Source organism: Podarcis liolepis (genome assembly GCF_965112155.1).
Source record: "Podarcis liolepis genome assembly, chromosome: 9".
Taxonomy (NCBI): domain Eukaryota; kingdom Metazoa; phylum Chordata; class Lepidosauria; order Squamata; family Lacertidae; genus Podarcis; species Podarcis liolepis.
In genome coordinates this window covers 50,244,763-50,258,830 of record NC_139564.1, presented here as the reverse complement: position 1 = coordinate 50,258,830, position 14,068 = coordinate 50,244,763, and the positions used below count along the sequence as shown (strand labels likewise).

General features: G+C 41.3%; 1 protein-coding gene and 1 long non-coding RNA gene across 53 annotated transcripts in view; one reads left to right on the top strand and one right to left on the bottom strand.

Annotated features, from left to right (window-relative positions):
• Window positions 1–14,068, bottom strand: part of TENM3 (teneurin transmembrane protein 3) — a 1,268,022-nt gene that overhangs the window by 22,262 nt on the left and 1,231,692 nt on the right. For all 50 annotated transcript variants that reach the window (XM_083459440.1, XM_083459473.1, XM_083459433.1 and 47 more), the window contains 2 exons: window positions 13,342–13,496; window positions 9,751–10,625 (listed from right to left, as the gene is read on the bottom strand). In XM_083459440.1, coding sequence (XP_083315566.1) covers window positions 9,751–10,625; window positions 13,342–13,496 — 1,030 coding nt within the window. The remainder of the gene's footprint in view (window positions 1–9,750; window positions 10,626–13,341; window positions 13,497–14,068) is intronic.
• LOC310686249 overlaps window positions 1–14,068 on the top strand; it is a 65,857-nt gene that overhangs the window by 51,630 nt on the left and 159 nt on the right. The window contains exon 5 of one of the 3 annotated variants that reach the window (XR_014515789.1): window positions 4,383–4,560. The exons of the other annotated variants lie outside the window; for them this stretch is intronic. This is a non-coding gene — a long non-coding RNA (uncharacterized lncRNA). The remainder of the gene's footprint in view (window positions 1–4,382; window positions 4,561–14,068) is intronic. 3 annotated transcript variants of the gene reach the window in all.

The window sequence follows — 14,068 nt, the reverse complement described above, 5'->3', positions numbered from 1 at the left end:
ATTTAAAATATATTGCAGTTGTACCTTATTAAACTTGTAGTCATTTTTATGCCTTTACTGCTCTATTTTTTCTGTGAGAGCTTTATTTTATAGGTAGCAACCATTCACAGATTGATTTCTTACTCTTCTTAAAACCATTTCTGATTGCTAACTACAAGACTTTTGTACAAGGGCAACTTGTCAGTGGTAATGATGATCACGATCTCAAACATTTGATCTTTTACTCCCTTAACTACTGGAATTCTCCCTTCTGAGGTCCATCCTCCTTACTTTTAAAATTACATTCTCACCCAGTTTGTTAGTTTTTCTAATCTATACTCCTTCCTTTCACATTGTACTCTAATAATTTTCAGAACACCCTGAAACCACAGGAGAAATATGTCTCAGATTTAATTTGACAACTATGAAATATGTCTGATTTCACATCAAATGCTTTTTACTCTCTGCCCCTGCTTATTACGTGTTTATGTGAGAAGATAAATAGCTCTTCTGTTAAACAAGAGGCAGGCTTCTATGTCACACACCACCAGAAATATTCCCAGGTACTGCTCCTTAGAGGCAAAACAGCAAGAAACAATGGGAGAGCAAAGCTACTTATTTCAACAACATCCCTCCCTCAAAGCGCTGTGATTGGAGAGCCCTGGTAAAACCAGTTGCTCTTATTACAAGCTAAATTTGTCCATCACAAAGTAAATCTCTCCTCGCCCTGGCATTTTCCTTGTATGGAAAGCTTAGAGAAACAGTTTTGCTTTTAGCATACACAATTACTATATTCACACATCCTTTTATTTTAGAAACAATGAATATATCTCACTTCTTCCAAACTAACCTGAAGACAGAGCTACCACAGCAATGGAAATTATAAAGGGGAAGAAATGGCAGCATAAGAGACAGTGAGGCCAAACATCATTTTACTGTGGGATTTTCAAGTTTGTTCTTATGAACACAGCTGCCAAAACATAATTAAGAAGAGTCCAATTTTCCTTGAATGATTCATGCAAGCCATTGCATTCTGCAATGTGATAAAACCTTTGCAAAGAATAGAAAGAATGTTAACCTGCCAGAGTAAAATGATAATGCTTCACACAAAAATAACTGATCTAATTGATGTTCATCGTAGCCTTGTAGAACAGGGAATACCAAAACAGAAAGAAAATACAAATACAGTCACTGAAGAAGAGCACATTTGCAAATTTGGGGCAGAGCTGAGGATGTGAAGTCAGTAGCACAGCAAGAAAATTGAACAACTAGATGCACATTGAGTGTAGGAGCTACAGAATACATCCTCAGTCTAGTCTGATCTGGCAACACTCTTGGGATATGATGCAGAATTTCTGTGTTTCAATGCTGCCCATTAAAAAGCTCAATGCTCAGATAAAAATAGCATGGGGAAAAGTCTACGCTGAATGATATCTATGATACCTGTGCTTTCTTCATGGAATAAGCCTTTTGGGAGAGGGGAGAGCATTCAAATCAACTTGCATCCACCTGTCACCCTTGGAGTGGGAGTGGAAGTGCAGTCCAGTGCTTACCACCCGATTCTGTTGCATGTGAAAACTGGGCCAGGGTCTCTGATTTTGACAGGGTCAACGCTAATTCTTTATTGAAAAAATGTCCCCCCAACTGCCTCCCAGTCATTATGATCCCATGTAGCTTTGAATAAATAAATTCATCAAATGAACTGATGCCTTCCCTTTTGTTGGGTTATTTCATCTGCCTAAATATGTTTGTGTTGGTAGCCACATGGCAGCATGGGGTAGAGGCACTGATCTGCCCTCTTGGCAATTTAGTCACTGCAGCCAGTGGAGAGGAGCATGGCAGCGGGGAGGGCGGCTCATTGTAGCAGCAGGACTACTGGATTGGCTCAGCTGCTACGTTTGCACCATTTTGATCTCCCTTCCCCTTCCCAGCATGCAACAGTGATTCACCTGTTGGAACATTAGTTAATCACTTCTGCCCCACAATGCCATCCACTATGTAGTTTGGTGAATTATGAGCCTGTTTCTGTGTAACTGTAAAAGTCTATCATAATGCTATAAATTGCTGATGTTTCACAGTTTTGTTTTTGGTTTTTGGTCTTTGGTTTTGTAATGTATTGGGCAGTTTGATTTGTGAACCACTCCGGGATTTTCTACATTAGGAGCGGTATACAAATGGACCTTATAAATAAATAAAAACAAAGAGATTGGGGGGGAAAGCTTGTGTGAGGGCTTATTTGCATAATCGTTTATCTCAACATGACAGCCTCTTCCCTCCCTTCCACTTTTAATTTGCTTGTATGGTCAACACACACAAAAACAATGTGACATGACACAATCAATCAGAGCTGCTAAATGACATATATTACCTTGCCACGCCACGCCACATACTAAAAATGTGCATTTGTAATCAAGTGGATAATAATAGCAATTTGTTATTAAATAATTATCCCATAATGACCATCTTACTGTAAAATAATGTAATAAGAAAGCACTAGGAGGGAAAGTTTCCACCTCCTATCCAAGACTGAGTGCCTGAAGAGACACCACCCAGAGAGTGAGTTTTCTCTGCCACTTCTGATGACCTGCCCTCCACTTCCTTTGCCTGCAGTCACGAACAGAGCCAGTTTTGCCCCAGAGCAGCATCAAGTGATCCTATTCCTATAGTCATTGCGCTGGAGCTGTAAAATCAAAACTGTTGCCTTCAAGTTAGGATCCAGCAAGCCCGTTGGTTGTGATTTTATTGAGGATTACCAATAAAATGCAAATCTCTCATACCCTATTCCTTGACTAATCAAGAATCCTAAGTACAAATACTGTCTCACAAAGGGTCCTCCTACATTTTCCCCAGCATTCCTGAATTGTGAGGTTCAAATGAAATGTTCAAAATGTGCCCTGGAAAGAAAGAAAAAAATCCACAATATTTCAGACTGGAGGCAAAAAGTGTATTTCAAAGCCCTGAAGCCTTTTCAGATGAATTCCCTCTGGCACATTCCTCTGATATATTGAAAGGGACGATTCTGTTGATCATACCCTTGGCAGTGTTACTATTCTGGCATTATGACACCCTGGAGATTTCTGCATGCCAGAAAAATACCCAAGTCCTATGCATTTATAACGGAGGCTTTATAATTGTGCTCAGATCCTTTCAAGAGCAGCCAAGTGCTAAAAGTTTGTGGATGAAAGTTGCAGTGATTTTTTAAAAAACCAACTATTAAGGTTTCAGGATGTCCCACAGTTCAAGGGAGGGTATTGTATTTCATAGCAGAACTCCACAGAGCAGTTACAACAGTGTCAGTGTCTAGTCTTTGAAAGCTTTAGCTGAAAATTTAATAAGTAATTGTGTGTTTTAACTTATCACCAACTCTTTGGATCTAACTTATAGTGAGTCTTTTGGGGGAACCTCAACTGACTGCCAAGAAATTCCTTATCAGAGAAAAGGAATACCTAGAGAACTCAGACATCACAAAAAAGGGCTAACCCTACCAGTTTGGATGTTACCTTTTTTGTGGGAGGGAGACTCAACTTGGTTAGAGTTGCAGTCACACATTACTCTCCCATGCACTCACTGTGGGAAGAAAGTTATGTGGCTGAAGTGTAGTTTCTTATGGCATCTTCCTCATGCTGCAACTGTAAATCACAATCTTTTGCAAGTAGAGATCCAAGAGATTGAGTAGGATACCACATTCAAATGAAGAAGCCCCAGTCTCCCTGACAGGGCTGGCATCAGGGGTGAGCATTGCTGGACCCCTGCCGAGGCTCCCACCCCTGGGCACTCCTGCTCCTCAGCCTCTTTGGTCACCTTCCCACCCCCTTTTGTGTTGTGTGTTTTAGTTGGTAAGCTTGCCCTGTTTTAATTGTGTGTGCATAAGTTGCTTTGGCTGAAGAGGGGGTCAAAACACTCCAAATAAATAACTGGTTATGGGCAAGATGTGTAAAAAAGTGTAAGGCAAGATGTATTTCTAAACTTTTTCTACACTGGGTGTGGTGTTTCAATGCAACACTACCTTCAGTGCAGCACCAGAGTCCCCGACAACTCTTGTATAGCTTATATTCCTTTGCAGAATTATGACCGAACCATCACAGATTTAATTGCATCTACTCTACCAAACATAATTTTTCATGTATCACATTTTTGCCTATGTGAAGTTCCTTTTGTGCGTGTGTGTTAGAGAAAAAAAGTTGCACAGGTGAGGTATAATAATGCAAATGCTTCATTTGCTTTGAGTCAGAAGCAGAAACATCTGCAGCATGAAGTAACCAAAGCTGAGCTTGGTGGCCTTTGCAGCAAAATGAGCACAACTTTCTCAGTTGTCTTTTTTTCATGCTCTTTCAAAGTTTTCAGTTATATAATGCTGCAGAATAGAGCTGATTGAACTAAACTGATTCATGTATTTGTTCAAGGCTAACTAGCTATCCAGCTAGGTGAAATGAAGGGAAGCTGTCTGTGGTGAGCCATAGCTGGAAAAAAAGCACCTGATCACAGCCAGAGATAAAAAGCCTGGAGAATATTTGGAACTGAAGGGTGTGGGGAAGAGAAGTACAGCACAGTGAGAGGCTGAAAGGCAAAGTAAGGAGAAAGGTAAGGGGGGGAGGGATGCTGCAATTGGTTGATTGCATCTGACATATGAAGGAGGTTTTGCCACAATCAACCTTGGTACTGTTTGAAAAACAGCTGCAATCCGAAACGTATTTACCAGGAAGTAAGCCCCACTGGCCACAACAGGACTTACCTCTCAGCAAACATGGAAAGGGTTGTCAGTAAGTGGCTACAAAAATCCTATGCTGACTACGCTGCTTACATTACTCTTTAAAGCTGAAATGTTTATGAATTCATGGAAGTGTTTTAGATGGTAGAATTATCATTTCTTTGTTGGCAGTCTCCTAAGACTCTTACAGTGGACTAAATATTTAAACTGAATTTTCATGTGGAGTCAAACATTTAGTTTGTATTTTATTTTCATTCTGGGTCACAGGTACAGGCATTTTGGCATAATTTTGATTATATGCAGCTGCTGGGAGAAATCATCCAAAAAGTACAGCTTTAACGACATTAGCAATGCCAAACAGTGCACTTCATTTCCCCCCCTGAAAGAAGTGTTTGTTTTGCATGTTTTTTAGCTCAAGGAGAGCATGATTCTGTACTGTGTGCGTTCGGGTGCAAAAGATTCAATTTGCATGAAAAGGTGAGCTATTAAGGATCTTGCAGCACAGGGCAGGCTGAGATAGCTCAGTTGGTAAAGCATTAGGCTCTTAACCTCAGGATTGTAGGTTTGAGCCCCACATTGCTCAAAAGCTTTCTGCATTGCAGGAAGTTGGACTAGATGACCCTCATGGTCTCCTCCAACTCAACAAATTCTATTATTCTAAGTCAGGGGTAGGCAACCTAAGGCCTGGGGGCCAGATGCGGCCCAATCGCCTTCTCAATCAGGCCCACGGATGGTCCGGGAATCAGCGTGTTTTTACATGAATAGAATGTGTTCTTTTATTTAAAATGCATCTCTGGATTATTTGTGGGGCACATGAATTCGTTCATTCCCGCCCCCCACCTCCAATATAGTCCGGCCCACCACATGGTCTGAGGGTTGGTGGACTGGCCCACAGCTGAAAAAGGTTCTAAGTTGTAGGTTTCTTGCCAAAAAACCTCTACTGGCATAAGCAAGGTGTAGCCTCCAACCTGCTATTCAGCTCATATGGGATCACATCAGAATGTAAATGCCCAACCTTCCTCTGGTTCTAACTTAAATCAAAACCACAATGTTCCACCTATTAATTAGATATGAGAAACCAGAGGTTTCAGGAGGTTCATCCAACAAGTACTGCAAATCTCACCACAACCTTGGTGGAATCTACACACATATAAAAAAACCACATCTAGTGTCACATTTGTATACTGCACTTTACAACACATTTAAAATGTTTTTTGTTTGTTTTTTTTGCAGCTGTATAGCTGAGTTCCTAGACACCCATTTGTTAAACAACAGATTCTTTTGGGCAGACATCTGGAAATTGCCCTTTCAGAACCATCTTTTTGTACAATTAGATTTTCCCACCTAATTCCATCCCCTGCGTTCTCCCACAATTCCTTTTACCCAGCAGTCCCTCCTTCCATTCACCTAAGTTAGTAAGCTTCTGGGTAGTATCTGCCTTATAATCAACCACTTCTCCAGAACATAAGAAGAACATAAGCAATGATCAGTACTAATTATCTGTCTTTAAATCCTCCTCCGCTGCCTTTTCAGATTTACCATGAATTTTCGCTTTCCCTCTTCTCCAACTGTGTTAGAGACTCATCTCTTTCTCTCTTCCTGGGAACACTTCAGTAGTTATTCCCATGAGCGTAGCCAGGATTTTTGTTAGGGCCAAAGTTGTTGAACTTTTTTGGCCCCCCCCCCCCGGCTATTCCTATGGTTATTCCCAGCATTCTTAATAAACTACAGTTCCCAGGATTCATTGACAGGTAAATTAATGGTGTGTACACAGCTTTCCTGATCAATGTGGAGGAAGGTGGAATCTCCCAAAACTGGGCTTGAATAACTTAATATGGAACTTCAAGGAAGGAATACTCCCCCTGCCTTCCCCCAGCAATCCAACTCATCTCACATTGCTCCAGAGAAGCTTTTCAGGAGCTGCAGCAGGCCAAAAGTTTCCCTCCATGAAACTTCCTTAACATATAATAGGATCCAAGCCAGCATATACAAAATGCCCAGAGCTATGATTGATCCGTGGGTTACTGACAGCATGTGCAAACAATGTGCACTCAGTTTGTGTCTTTTTTAATTATTTTCTTTATTTATTAAATTTACATTCTGCTTTTCCTCCCAAAGAAGTCCAGGGTGGCAAACGAGCCATAAAACAATGAAACAGGTCTGCCTGCTACAAAACCTGATAGTTGTAAGCCTCTTAGCAGATCCACACCATACATTTAAAGCAGATCCAATGCACATTTAAAGCAAAAGAATCTTGGGAACTATAACTTGCCCCTCAGAGTGTTACCACAATTCCCAGAATTCTTTGGGAGAAGTCATGTACTTTAAACACGTGTGCACGTTGTCTCCTGAGGAAGACGGATGCCAACCAATATCTAAATACCAATTGCTATGAAGCACAGAGCGGGAGATAGCAACCGTCTTCATGTCTGGGTCGTGGGCTTCCCAGGAGGCATTGGGCTGGCCACTGTTGGCAACAGGACGCTGGGGCTGCTCAAACTTGGAAGGTTTTCACAGAATCTGCATGCCCACACATCCACATGTGAGCATAAAATGCCACCCTAGCTCACCCCATCTCCAATTTAATTTGGATTTACCATTTCCATGGAAAATCCATTTTTTAAAAAATAAAAAACCCTGTTTCCAGCAACACATTTGTGATGGCTGAATGACCCATTTGAGGTACAGTGGTGCCTCGGCTTACTTATGCTTCAGGTTACATATGCTTCAGGTTACAGACTCCGCTAACCCAGCAATAGTACCTCAGGTTAAGAACTTTGCTTCAGGATGAGAACAGAAATCGTGCTTCAGCGGCGAAGCAGCAGCAGCAGGAGGCCCCCTTAGCTAAAGTGGTGCTTCAGGTTAAGAACAGTTTCAGGTTAAGAACGGACCTCCGGAACGAATTAAGTACTTAACCCAAGGTACCACTGTATTAAGCCCCCATCTAGAAGGAACATGATGTTCTTGGGAATTGCTTTTCTCAGCAAAATACAAGGAAAGGCGAAGACCGTGACTCTATGTATCTTGACGAGAAAAGCAGCAATTGAAATATTCATATCCTTCACGAGGCAGAAGAACCAGAGTGCAAGCAGTAGTAGCATATGAAGGAGCACCAAGATTAGGGACATTTCTTTTAACATACTGCAGGGCAACAAAGTGTATTTTTTGTGCCATCTGCCCCAGCACATCTTACAGTATTAACTGCCGGACATGACCAAAGGCTGGTTAACAAGCTACCATTTTTGTATCACCCTAATGGGCTGAAATGAACCAGCCTGGTTATGAGGCTGGTCTAAGGCATCAAACAGGGCCTTTCAGCAGGCAATTGAACATCCCTCTCACACAGACCAGAGGTTCTATATTTAACAAAGCTGGGCAACTGAAATGGCTCTTCAACCAGAAAGTAATTATTCAGTTCATGAAGCACACTGCTGTAAATCCTCCCTAAGATTCAAAAAAGGCAGACATATAAGCCACTTGATACTGAATAAAATCTTTTAAAAGGCCACATAGAAGCCATTAAAGTACATTCAGAAGTCCTCAGCTATTTCCCTAATGGGATTAAAACAGCTACACAATAACTACAAGAAACATGAGGAGAAATTACTGCTAGAAATAAAACGCTGGGGTCTCTACCAGGCAGAATGAATGCCAGTGTGCTAAAGATGCCAGCTGTCCTCAGCAGACACATTTGTTCTGGAAATGCATTTCCCTCTCTTTCATTCCCCACCTGGTCCAACTCACAAGCTGGAAGACAGGGTTATTGGGTACATAAAAACAATTAAACCTTATTTACTGGGATGCGATAAACAAAGCACACCAGATTTAAATTATTTAAACAGAAAAGCCACAAGCTAATGAAAAAGTATCCTTAGTTTTGAGCTATTTTTTTAACATTGTTGGTCATTCTAATGGACCCATAACATTTATACAGCCCTGTGCCCTCAGAGTGGCCACTTTTTTTCAATTAGTCTTGACAACATTGAAATCAATGAACATTGTGCAGGAATGTCAGATTTGGTAAACCTCAAATCCCACATTAATTCTTACGGCTACGGTTTGTTGTTTTCAAACACAAACACACAAACTCACGCACACGCACACACTTAAAAATATGGTGCTTCCAACAAAATTGATGAAATCTTTTATAACCTTAACATATCCAACGGCTATATATTTATTCCCACTGGAGAAGGATTCCCATTTGCTATTAACTTGGGATTTTACCATTCAGCAACAGAAAAAACATTTATAACTCTTGAAGAATAAGAAGTACATTTATTGCCCCAGGCTGAATAATCTCTCATCATTATGTTGCTACGTACTTTTGGCAGGGCCAGAAAAAGAAAAAGATATGCAATGATGTACAACATGCAGTACAATACATCAGGTGTGCACTAATGCATTGGGACTAAACCTACCATCATAATCCTTTCATTTGTAAATCATTATAAAAATACATTTTGTATGCCAGCGGTTTTGTGCAACTTGGTGCTACTTTTATTTGAATTCAGTATTCATTTCCATTAAACAGCTTCTGCTACTCTTGCACCTCTAATGAGATGGAGAGTGGCCAGAAGTGATCACAATGAACACTACTAAACAGTTTAGGGGTCAGAAAATCTTTTGAATCCATGGGTACATTTGCAAACTGAAGAAACTGACGTGGCCGCTACACACTCTGCAACCTACTCTATTGGCTACAGTGGAATGTTTTTTGCTAGGCCCCATCCGGTTGGGGTCCCTTCGGTGGGGAAGGGACCTAGTGGGCAAAGGCTTCTGCAGGTGCACCCTTGGGTGCCATGTTAATGACCCTGATGTAATATCAACAAGCTGGCAAGGAGAAAAAGAGCTACAAACAAGCTTTGTAGCACAGAGTTGGAAAAATAAATAATGCAGATATGACAAAGGGGGAATGTCAAGACAAGGCAGAGGACCCCATAGCTATTTCAACGCTGCACTCTTCTAATTGTCAGACAGAATGATCCCCCCTCTCTTCCCCTCACAATACTACGAAGCCAAGCATGCCTCCTAAAAACAGTATATGATTTTGTGTTACTTACTCGAAAAAAGTTGTCCATCCAGTCTCATCACTTTTCGTTGCTAGGAGTCCACTGTTGCCATGATAGGTAAACAAGACTAGCTCCTGCCCTTGGGCTGTCATGCTTTTTAGACATCCATTGGTTCCTATAGTTAGCCAGATAACTTGGTTGTCAGGAGATACCACCCTCACTGGCATCCGGTTGGGATCTCGCCTTATACGAAGCGTATTTCCATTGCTGTCAGTTACAGCCGTGATGTCGTTGTCGTTACTGTAGCTAAAATTGTACAGATAGTCTCCTGTGACTAAACTCATTGTGTACTGATGGGTGCCGTTGACATCAAAGATGTAGAGTTCCTGATCGGTTGGAGAGGCAACTTCATAAAAATTCATTGAAGTCAGCAACGGTTTGTTCTTTGACACAGCTCGTATCCGAATATTTCCAAGATCAGCAATGTACAGCGTTCCATCAGGTGAGGCAGCTAAAGAAGATGGGGCATTAAGTTTGGCATCTTTAGCATAACCATCACCATTTTGGTAGCAGTCACAGTTAACATCATTTTTGCAATCACACTCGGAGGGTATTCCAGCAACTAATGAGATCTCTCCATCAGTTGTGACTTGTCTTATTCTGTTAATCTTTTTTTCATCGGTTTCTGTAATGTAAAGCACTCCACTGTAAGATACAGCAATTGCTGTGGCTGATTCTAAAGTAGTCTGTACAGCATGTTTCCCCACTGTGTACTCCACTCCAGGAACCTGGCAATGCATTGGCCTCCCAGCAGCAATACGGACTTGCCGATTTTCAGTAATCTGAAGAACTACGTTGTTATCTAACACGTATATGGAGTTATCCATTGGATTGATGGCCAAATCCGTTGGCCACTCCAGACGCACCTTTAAAAAAAAGGAAAAGTGTTTTATTAGCCAATTATTATCTTTAGCAATCATAGTTTTCTAACTGAACAAGTGCTAGAGATACCACTTTTGAAACAGCTCTCTGTTTTTCTGACGTTACATAGAATTACATATATAAAAGGAAATGCAGTAGTTTAAATTATTGCCCCTAGGGTGAATATAAAGGGCAGGGGGGAATGGAACCAGGGAAACTGGAGTGCTGGAAACACTAAAACTGAACGCTAAAAACAATATTTTTATTTTCATTTCATTTAGTCCAAGAGCACATGTTTGTAACGGTCCTGATTCAGTTAATGTTAGTCATGTCTAAAGGTGGAATCCTAACCATGTCTACTCAGAAGTAAGCCCCACTGAATTCAGTGGGGCTTACTCCCAGGTAGGCAGTGTTAGGATTGCAGCACAAGTTAATTGTGCTAAGTTGTTCCATTGGTTTTAATGGGACTGAGTCACGACTATAATTCTGGATGAATCTGGCACTTAGAAATCATATATTTCTAAATATAAAGTATGTCAATGCTAAATAAAGGTAAGATCTTTTCCAATATGACACAGATTGATGTTTGCTATTATTTTTCTATCAGAATAGCAAGTCTCTTTGGGGGGAAACCATAGAAATCAATAGAAAAAGTTATCTGGTGTTGAAAAAATATATTACAGAGTTCAAAACTGCAGACTAGAGGCATTAGTAGAAGTTGGTATTAGAAACATCAGCATGTCAATACTTTTCTAATATATTTGCTGCTCCACTTGTATTTTATGACTGTACCTCTTGTAAATAATTATGGTCTTCTCTACTGTCCCTAAAATTTATTGTAAATGTAGACATAAAGATACATTTTTAGGTGTATAATACTGATACTTATGTTCTTAGAATAAGCTCCTTATTGTGAAGATATAGTATAAAAAACAGTTCGGGATGCTTCTAGACACCTGCTTATTCTAGGATTGGAGCTACAATATATACAATGCATGTCCTCAAATTGCCAGTTGTATTTCCCCCATCTAATCCAGAATTACACTTTCCCAGGAAAAATCTGAAAAATACATAATACATAAACAAACAACCCATTTATGATATCTTAACTGTTTGAAAGGACGCTTTCTATGAATGTTTACTCAGAATTAAGTCCCTGTTCCCCCTCAGCACTGAGGAGAGTGGCCATGATGGCCTGGTGCGGTCATGGCAGGGTGCGACTTCCTCCCCTCAGCTTCAGCATGGCAGGAGGGGAAGCTTCTGTCTCCTCTCGCCTCAGTGACTGCTAGGACATGCTCGCAAGGTTCAGCAGTCAATTGCAAGCAAGTGGACCAGAGGGAGTACTTCCTCCTGGTCAGCTTTCTGGTCATAAAAGCTCAGGCCTCAGTCAACATTGGATTCTCGACCCTCTGTCCCTTGTTAATGTGGCTTAATGGGCTGCCTGAGGGAAAGTGAGCATGACCTTGCTGGACCTTGCTATGGAAGTGCATGGGTCACCATATTTGGGGCCAGCGAAGAATTCTCCCTGCAGACCAATTAGGCCTGTCTGCAGGGATTTGCCTGCGCCAGAGCAATTAACATAACTTCCTGGTGGATAATGCATTGGGTTTGATCAGTCTGGGAGGCCAGGGGATGCCCCTCCTTGCTCTGCTGTCATGCAGTATCTCCTTAAAGGAGCCTGGGGTGCTACACATCCAGACTTCCATCTTGGGGGCTGATGGGCCATAATGTCCCCCCAACAGTGATCATGGGGGTCTCCTATATGTGATGCACATTGCAAGGTGACCCTTAACCTTGATCAAACAGCAGTAACACTGGTTGATTTCAGGCTACATACCCAAGGCCTACTCCAGAAGCTGCTGACATCTGTTATCAATAGAAGTTGTGGCCTGATTAAATCCCAATACTGCTGCCTTGTGTTTTTATTGTGTGCCCTCAGCCTTGGCTCCACTGCCCCTGGGTCTGCAACGGTACTGATTTCAAACATTCTCCCCTCCTGTGTTCAGCAACTGGTATTATGAAGTATTGCTGCCTCCAACCGTGGAGGCAGAACATACTGTATTTTTCGCTCTATAAGACGCACTTTTCCCCTCCTAAAAAGTAAGGGGAAATGTGTGTGCCTCTTATGGAGCGAACGCACATGGGAGGCTCTGGTCAGCGCTCCCTTTAAAAAGCCCCGTGGAGCGTGTGTGCAGCTCTTGGGGGCTTTTCCCCGAGGAGGAGAGCTCCCATTGCCGGGGAGAGGCTGCACGCGGCTAAACCAGAAGCCGGGATAGCTAGCGGGATCGCAGCACAGCGATCCCGCTTGCTGTCCTGGCTTCTGGGATTCAGAATCCCCCCCCCCCCGGTTTTCCTCTTCCAAAAACTAGGGGTGTCTTATGGTCTGGTGTGCCTTATAGAGCGAAAAATACGGTAGCTATCATGGCTAACAAATAGCTATCAATAGCTCTCTCCTCCATGAATTTTAGTCCTCTGTTAAGGCAATCTCGGTTGGTTGCAGTCACCACCTCCTGTGGGAGGAAGTGTGCTGCGTTTAGAAGTACTTTCTTTTTATCTGTCTTGTATCTCCCAACATTCAGCATCACTGGATATCCATGAGTTCTAGTATTATGAGAGGGAGAACAACTTTCCTCTATCTACTTTCTCTATGCCATGCATGATTTTATAAACTTCTATCATGGTCCCCCTAAAACAACAAATAGACCTGTTTTTTTAAAATACCTGACTGATGTGCATGCTGGTATCACATGTTAAAGGTCTAGCTGAAGTCAGATCATTTGAGCCAAGTAATGTTGATATGATTCCATTCTGGTCCACTTTCCTGATCATAGTCCCATCAACAAAGTAGATTAATCCATTTTTGTCTACTGCCACTCCTTGGATAAAGAAACACAACACAACACCAAGAGCTTGTTACTTGTTTTTGATCAAAACTATTCAACCTGTTTTCCTGCTCTGTTTGTTCATCTTTTCCCACAAAGCCAGAAAATTTGTCTGAAAATATTAACAAAAATGACAGGTTTTAAACATCACATGCAACCTCATGAGGTTTAACTGGTTAAAATTTAGATATTAATGTATGGTACTTTATTAAACATAGCTAGTACATTAGAACAACATGTATGAAAGGAAAACATTCTGCATGTGGGGGGTGAAATCCAACAAGCACTGCTCCTAATGGACTCATTTAAATATTGCTTCTGGACTGGACCCTTTGCAATTTGCTCAGTATGAAGTCTTTGTGGCATAACTAGAATGTGAAAAAATATTTATAATGAATTATAATAAATCACTAATGTTCAGTGGGGATGGGGAACTAAAAACCTCACTTTTTGTAGTTATACTTTTGGATAGCTTTGCCATTCACAAACTGAAAACAAGCTTTTTGAAACACTGAATAAATAACTAGATAGCATGAAATGCTCTTGTGTTTGCTGACTGAACTGTG